This window comes from Alligator sinensis, unplaced genomic scaffold (genome assembly GCF_000455745.1).
Source record: "Alligator sinensis unplaced genomic scaffold, ASM45574v1 scaffold708_1, whole genome shotgun sequence".
NCBI lineage: Eukaryota > Metazoa > Chordata > Crocodylia > Alligatoridae > Alligator > Alligator sinensis.
Genome location: NW_005842183.1, coordinates 1,495,344 through 1,503,172, shown reverse-complemented (window position 1 = coordinate 1,503,172; position 7,829 = coordinate 1,495,344). Strand labels below are relative to the sequence as shown.

The following is a 7,829-nucleotide window of genomic DNA, read 5'->3' as shown; positions in this document are numbered from 1 at the left end:
TCAGCAGAGGATGCTTGTATATGGCATGTGTATAGAAAAAAACTACCACCCTGGGATGTAAACCACCATTTTTCATAGACAGGAGTTTCCTTGTCAGGCCTTTTCATTAGTATTAATGGATCTATGACAGTGATTGAAATGGGTATATTGGCTATGTGATAAGCTGGTGGTTCCATGACTATCATCTTTTTTTTTTATATCAGTTAGTGGTTTTTCAAAGTAACTGAATGTAAGAGGACACCAACTATTTACCTTTATTCTGGTCATTTTGTTCCTTTTCTTTGCTGAACAGAATCGCTTTCTTGAAAATGTGTCTCAAGTGTTTTTCATGCAAAAATAAAGGTTAATTTTAATGTACAAGAAAAATATTTTTGAATTAATTTAGATAAGTGTCATACTTCTAGAAAGAAAATGTTCATGTTCACACTTTGATTGGATACATAACTTTTTTTTTTTAAACTTGCTGAAATCTGAATTTACTCTCACAGCTCGTTAGTGATAATGTTGACCAAAGCTTAAAAGAATGTAATTCAATCAGTCACCATAGTCGGTGGCAAATAATAGCATTTTTCAGATTTAAATGTCACATACTGAAAATATTTGGATTCCTATAGTAACTGAAAAAAATTAATAGGTTGTTAAAGTTATACCTTCATTATTGTATGCAGAGTGAGGAGATTAATATTTCTATGGGCACTGTAACTTAAAATGTTTGGAAACTTGTGCATCTTGAATGTGAAACTGCTCTATGTTACTATTGTCAAAAGTTATCTATTGGGGGGAGGGGAAGGGGTGTTTAAAAAGATCCGGTAACTGTGGACTGAAACAAATATTAGATTACATGTTTATTTTTAATGCAAGAGTGTCAAATCAGATTAAAAAATACGACATTTGGATTTGCTGATAATTTGATAACATTTGGAATACAGGTTGTAACCGTATTGGTCTACAGGCAAAAGGAATCAGAACTCGTGGTAGAAGCAATATCTTTTATTAGACCAACTATGCCTGAAGAAGTGTGTGTGTGCCCGAAAGCTTGCAAATAAAGGGATTTTTTTGCAAATATTTAGTTGATCTAATAAAAGATCTCACCTCTACCTTGAGTTCTGATAACACTTGGAATGCACCCAGGAAGCAGGTTCTTTTTGAGTAAAGAAGTGCAATTTTTTGTTAGTCACTTTTTCAACCATAACTACAGTTTTGGGGGGACAGAAATTGTAGTCTTTAAAGAGTACCAAAGTACTGGTTCTTCTAATCCAAGTTAATTTCTCATAGGACAAAGTAGTGATAGTGAAGATCTTCCAGTCCTGGACAGTTCAAGTAAATGTACTCCAGTCAAACACATTAATATGTCGAAATCACAGAAGCTTGCTCGATCCCCAGCAAGAGTGATTTCCCCTCATATCAAAGATGGAGAAAAGGATAAACATAGAGAGAAACATCATCAGCAGAATGCTTCTCCCAGAGTGTATAAATGGAGTTTTCAGCTCAGTAAGAATTTTTTTAAGATCTTATATATTTAAATAATATATATATATTGGTCCAAGGTCCATGGCTTTTTATTTTCTAGAACAATTCCAAGTAAGCACTGTGAAATGACAGAACAGGGAGCAATGACCTCAGTTTGCAGCAAGGGAGGTTTAAGCTGGATATTAGGAAAAGCGTTCTCACTAAAACGGTGGTGAAGCACTGGAACGGGTTACCTAGAGAGGTGGTGGAATCTCCATCTTTTGGAGGTTGTTAAGGCCCAGCTTGACAAAGCCCTGGCTACAGTGATCTAGTTGGGACTGGTTCTGCTTTGAGCAGGGGGTTGGACTAGATGTGACCTCCTGAGGTCCCTTCCAACCCAAATTTTCTATGATTCTATGAATGCCTAACAGCATTGTAAAACTATACTGAGTGGTATTTCTGTGCCTTACAGTTCACACATAACAATCCTTGTAAAAATTGCTGTTTAAATTTTCATTTTCTCTATTCTTGCTCCTACCCCACAGTTTCATTTTTGTTGTTGTTATTTCAAGATCATGAAGCTGACATGTTATAAATTTGAATGTAGCCTAGAGTTATCCCAATTTTCAGATGGCTTAAACAAGTCATTAATTGGTAATTCAGGAAGTACTGAGTTGTCAGCTGCTAAAATTCAAGTTGCAAATGAAGTGCGAGATGGCAAAAGAATTTTGTTTTTTGGGGGTTTTTGCCTATGGTCCAAAATAGTGTAGCCTTAAACTGTGGGGAAACTAAGACATCTTCAGGACGAGTAATATTTTTACTCATAGGCAGTACTAATGATCAGTCATTAGGCAGAGGGGAGAGGTATGTCGACCTTTACAAGCATGATAGAAATGTATAGCCTTCTATTCACGGGGAGCACAGTTCTTTTCAGTGTCTGTCCCTAGAATGTAAGCACACTGGATTAAATGGAATTTAATCAGACATTTTGTGTTTTGAAGGAAAAATGTAAAGGCTTTGGCAGCCTATCTTGGATGTAACCTTATTTAGTAGTAATGTTGGTGTGTATGATATCGTTTATGAATTACAGTTACCTTTTTAACAAAAAATAAGTAAAATTATTTTTTTCCCCTCTTAAAGATGAATTGGACAACATGAACAGCACTGAGAGAATCTCTTTTCTGCAAGAAAAATTACAGGAAATACGAAAATACTACATGTCTTTGAAGTCAGAAGTAGCAACCATAGACAGGAGAAGGAAACGATTAAAAAAGAAAGATAGAGAAGGTATCTTTAAAATTTTACCTTTACTATATAAGCCTTCTATCATAAGAAGCCTTTTGTGAAAATATAAAAAAACCCGAACTTGATGTCATTCTCAGAAAAATAACTACTACAGAAAATACAATTCACCCAATTCTTGCTTTGTATCCACATAAGACAAAAGTAAAATTTATGTCTTGACTTTGCTTCACAAACTTACAGTAAATAAAGGAGGAAACATCTTACATATTTTAAAACGCATCTAATGAAGCAGGTTGTTTCCTAAAAAAGTCCCTCTGAACCAGTTAGCTTAGGGCCACATCATCTGGCCCCAGGGCACCCCATGGCAGAAATTTGACAGCAGGGGTACAGGAATTAATGCTCCCACCACTCCCACTGCCAAATATCTATACTTGTGGGGAGACCCATGGAGCTCAATGATACGGCTCCATGTACTGGGTCTGGACCATGGACTAGATGTTTAACACCTCTGAATTAGCTGTAAGGGCCTGACAGACATTACACGTATTGTGCAGTATTAATGCAGAGGTCGCACATTTAATGATAGCATGCCAGATGCTAAAGCAATTATCCCATGATAAAAATGGCAAACCCACTGCAAAAAGTCAAACCTGCCTCAAAAGTTACTTGTTGAAAGTGGAACTTTTCTGGCATACAAGTATCCCATGTTAATTTTAACATCTGGCATGTTACCTAGACCAGTGGTTCTCAACCTTTCTCCTACCAAGACGCATTTGTGAAGACCCATGGTCTGTCCCAGCCCATACCCCCCTGGCCCCTCCTTCCCCACCAGCCATGCTGGTGTCCCTCACTCCTGACCCACAGCCCCCTGCCCACCCAGCCTGCCAAAGGGCCCCCCAGCTGCCCCCATCCCACATGGGCTGGAGTACGGCGGCTGTGGTGACTCTGGCTTATGCAGGTGACAGCTGAGTGAGTCTGGCCCTGGCACAGGCTGGAGGGAGGAGGAAGAAGGGCCTGTGGCACCCCGCCTGCCCTGGCTGCACGACACCAGGCACCTTGGTCATGGCTTTTCCCACCCCCTGAGCAGAATCTGGCTGCCCCACCCCCACAAGCATGGGCACCGGCCCCCAGTGCTGCCAGCCCAGCCACAGAGCTCTACCCCACCCTCTTCCCCTGCTGGAAGGGGCAGATGTCTTCCCGCTGCCCCTCTGCCCTGCTGTAACTCACAAGCCTTTGAAATATTCTTGAGACACATTTTTGGGTTGCAACCCATGGGTTGAGAGGCTGACCTAGACCCTCTACTGTCCCGCAGTGCTCTGCTGTCCCCATCCCTCCTCCAAGGCAGAGAGAAGGATGAGGAAAGTAGTGGACAATGGGCCATGGTGGTGGCAGGGGTTGACCAGGGACAACTCTTCCCAATCAGCCCTTTCAAGCCTGTCAGGCATCTTGCAAGCAGCCCTGGGCCTGACTGCCTGCTTTCTTAAATTTACCATCATGTAACTACAGGACAGGGGAGCAGCTCCCTGGTCCCAGCTGTCGGCTAGCCCTTTAAAGTCCTGGGGGCAGTGTGAGCTGAGGAGCAGCCATCACCCCTGGCTGAAGAGCATGCCTTTATTGCACTCCAGCCAGGCAGCTTTGGATCTGTGGTCACCCATAGATTTGTTTTTTGTAATGCTACAAATTTTGGCTTGAGATGCTAATCTGACCTACCTTCTGCCTGGCTTCACATGAACACGCCTAACCACCTCTCCCCCGTTTAAAAACGTGGACTTCCAAATGTACCGTAAATCTGGGTTTCTACAATTAGCATAACAAAATCTAGTTCTTTTAAGATTTCAGAAATACAGAAATGGTGATATTGGTTGTCCAGTTCACATGAACCTAAGAATTAAAAAAAATAATTTAGACCAGTTTCATAAAACTTTTTTTCCTAGTAAATATTGTTATCTTGAATTCAGTGCTATTTGCTCTGATACCATGGCAATGAGTTCAGTAAAATTGTACTGAAACATGAGAACTTGCTAGTTGCTGCATAAGCAATCCATCTAGATTTTCCTAGTAGGATTGAAAAATATTCTATTAGCACTTTCCTTCTTCTGTGCCTTTTTAAAGTAAATAAATAAAGTAATAAATTCTCATTGAAATGAGAGACTAAGAGCACTACTTTGAAGGATAATGCCCTTAGGTCTGATATAAGCTGTTGTGCCTGACTTTCTCCATGTGACTGAAATGATGTGCTTTACTTAAGACCTCATAAACTGTTTTTTGTTGATACACGTTTAAAATCAGGGCAGCCCTAAGTAGCCCCCAATGTGAAGTGTCATTGATAGTCTGTTCCTAACATCCTACTTTATATATTTCCAGTGTCTCATACAGGAGCATCCATGTCTTCTGCTTCATCAGACACTGGAATGAGTCCATCATCATCCTCTCCTCCACAGAATGTGCTTGCTGTAGAATGCAGGTGATACACATTTCTCTGCCTTGCCAGCAGCTTGCTGCCATGGACATAAATACTGAAGTCCTGAAATACATCCGCAGAAAGCACTCAACTGGTTTGACATTGCCAAGTATATTCTGTACACTCTTCCACTGCTGGACTGTATGTTGTTTTTTTTTTTCCCCCTCCCCTCTTTTTTATTTTTAATTTTACTGTTCGGAGAAATTAAGCTCGTTGGTAACCGAAGGTTTGTAGGCACAATCTGACATGTATGTCATTGTGTATATTTGTGTTTTGTCAGCACAGAGAAAGGGCACTTACCAAATTTGAAAAGATATGTCCAATGAAGCCTTCAGGTGTTCTAGGGAAATCGTAGAAAAGCAAGTGCACCCAACAGACATCAAAATATTATCAAAAAGAATCGAGTAACTGCTGCACTTTCCTCGAACTGTATGTTAACCCTTGGTGAGTAGTTCCTCTTTGTGGAAGCACTTGCTATACAGAACTGCCAAAGTATATGTTCAGCAATGTGCCCAGTTTTAAAGGTGTATATGGGACAAAATAAATTGTGAAAGGAAGTGTAGTTTACTGAAAACTACAGTTGTAATAAGTCTTCCACTTTTTATAGGATTTTTGAGCACACAATTATGCAAATATTTTAATGTTTATTAATGTTTACAGTGGAATTGTGAATAGGTTTTCAGTGGACTATCTTATTCCTTGACAAAAATATTTTGTCTTTTTTCTATGTAATTTCAGAGTTTTTATTTTGTTACAAAAAGACAAAAAATGAAATATATAACAACAATGAAGTTATTTAACAAGATTTCTAAAGCTGAAATTTTTTTGTGTAAAATAAGGTATCTTACAACTTGTTAAATATATTTATTCAGACATTGGATGTTGTATTTTTATGTATTTTTTAAAATATTAATAAAATTGGAAAAAAAAAATCTAGGTTAGTTCACTCTTTCGATAAAACATTACCTATCAGTTGTAGCTCTTACAGGAGGTTTATCCAGTAGCCATGCCTGTATGTAAAGTGGGTCTGTCTATACTTATTTTCCACAGTGTAGAACTGTAATCAGGCATTGGATTAAATTATGACCTTATTTGGAAACTTTGGCAGTCCTCGTACTTATTGTTTTGAGGAACAAATTCTATTGGGTTGCCCTTAAGATGCTTTGTCACAGTTTTGTTTGCTATACTGCCGAATGAATTTCTATCTCCCAGAGCTGAGATGCAACAATAAAGTAAAGCAACTGTGTATGCTTTGTCTGTGGATTGTCCCACAGACGGATACAGTTTGTAAATAACTCTTCCAAAACCATGTATTTAAAAGTTTGCATATACATTATGTATAAAGTGATTTTTTTATCAATTTTTTTATTCATGTTTGTACATTGAAAGGGGTTTTAACCCTCTTTTTCTGTGTTTAATATGCTGTAGAGTAATAACATAGATGCTCTAGACTGTATATCAGGATATTATGGTTCACACAGCAGAAGGTCGGAGCAAAACACTAGTGATGAGGTAGCATTACTAAAATCGATGTTTCTTGAAATTTCATTTACCACATTTGTCAACTTGTGATTCCAATTCCTTCCATTTTCTCAGAGAATTAAAGAAAAAGTACTCTTGTAAATGCACTTTTTCTGTCTTTTCTTAAGCAAAGCAGAACTATTTCAATGTAAGATAAATATGAAGCTCATTAGAGAGCATTAATAAAGGCCATGTTTTAAACATAGGCTTTATATTTTATTTTTTATTTAAATAATTGTTCTTGTAAATCTACTGACTAAACAATAGGAAACTCAAACTTGATAAAGTGTTGTAAAGACTTTTCAGAGCTACATTTTACTGTTAATTTTATATTAGCTATGAATAATAAATAATAAAAATACTTATTTTATAAGGAAAATAACATGGGTCACATTTTCTCAAATTATCTTCCATGCTTAATATTTGCAGAAGTTAATTATTGATGTTGAGTGTAATTGAATTAATTCCTGTATTGTTCTTGGATTAATTTACATCTTGTGCAAATATTTAGCCTGTGCCTAAATACTAGCAGTATTTATAATGAAAAACTGGAAACAATTTGGCCTAAATCACTATTTTAAATATTATAAATTATGGATTAATCTCCAGCATTCTGTACTATAGTATAATTTCAAAATGGAGAAAGTTGACTGCTTCCACTTAACTTTTATGAGTGTTTAAAATATAGCAAGGAAACTGAAGAGGTGGGTAAAACAACTGTTTAATGTCCGAATATGAATTAGGAATGTTTGTTTTGCAGATGAAAATTTATTGAAGGAAAGGAAGAAGGCTTCTTTTTCCTTCTACTTTCCACAGGTGCTTTTCTAGATTATCCACTTGTATATCAGTTGGGCAGAGTATTCAAATACCAATTTTAATAGGTACTTAAAGCATTCTCTCCTGTATTATGTCATTACAGTATTGTAAAACGAGACGAGTTAAATGTTCAATAGGGAACAGTCCCTTGCTAGGAAAGGAGATATATAAAGTGACCTAAAAGCTAAAACTGAATGAGCTTCAGTTCTAGCTTCTGCTACATTTCCTTTTTCTCCCCTCTCTGAAACAAATGCATATCTTCATTGTCTTAAAAAAAAAGTTATATTATGTATTACAAACAGATGTATTTATAACAGATTAGCTAATGGTTTACTGC

The 7,829-nt window shown here is 37.4% G+C and overlaps 1 protein-coding gene across 1 annotated transcript in view; it reads left to right on the top strand.

Annotated features, from left to right (window-relative positions):
* The window catches only part of ARID4A (AT-rich interaction domain 4A), a 63,553-nt gene extending 57,042 nt beyond the window's left edge, over window positions 1-6,511 (top strand). The window contains exons 21-23 of the mRNA XM_025207135.1: window positions 1,268-1,491; window positions 2,590-2,736; window positions 5,059-6,511. Coding sequence (XP_025062920.1) covers window positions 1,268-1,491; window positions 2,590-2,736; window positions 5,059-5,162 — 475 coding nt within the window. The 3' untranslated portion in view covers window positions 5,163-6,511. The remainder of the gene's footprint in view (window positions 1-1,267; window positions 1,492-2,589; window positions 2,737-5,058) is intronic.
* Window positions 6,512-7,829: the final 1,318 nt, after the last annotated feature.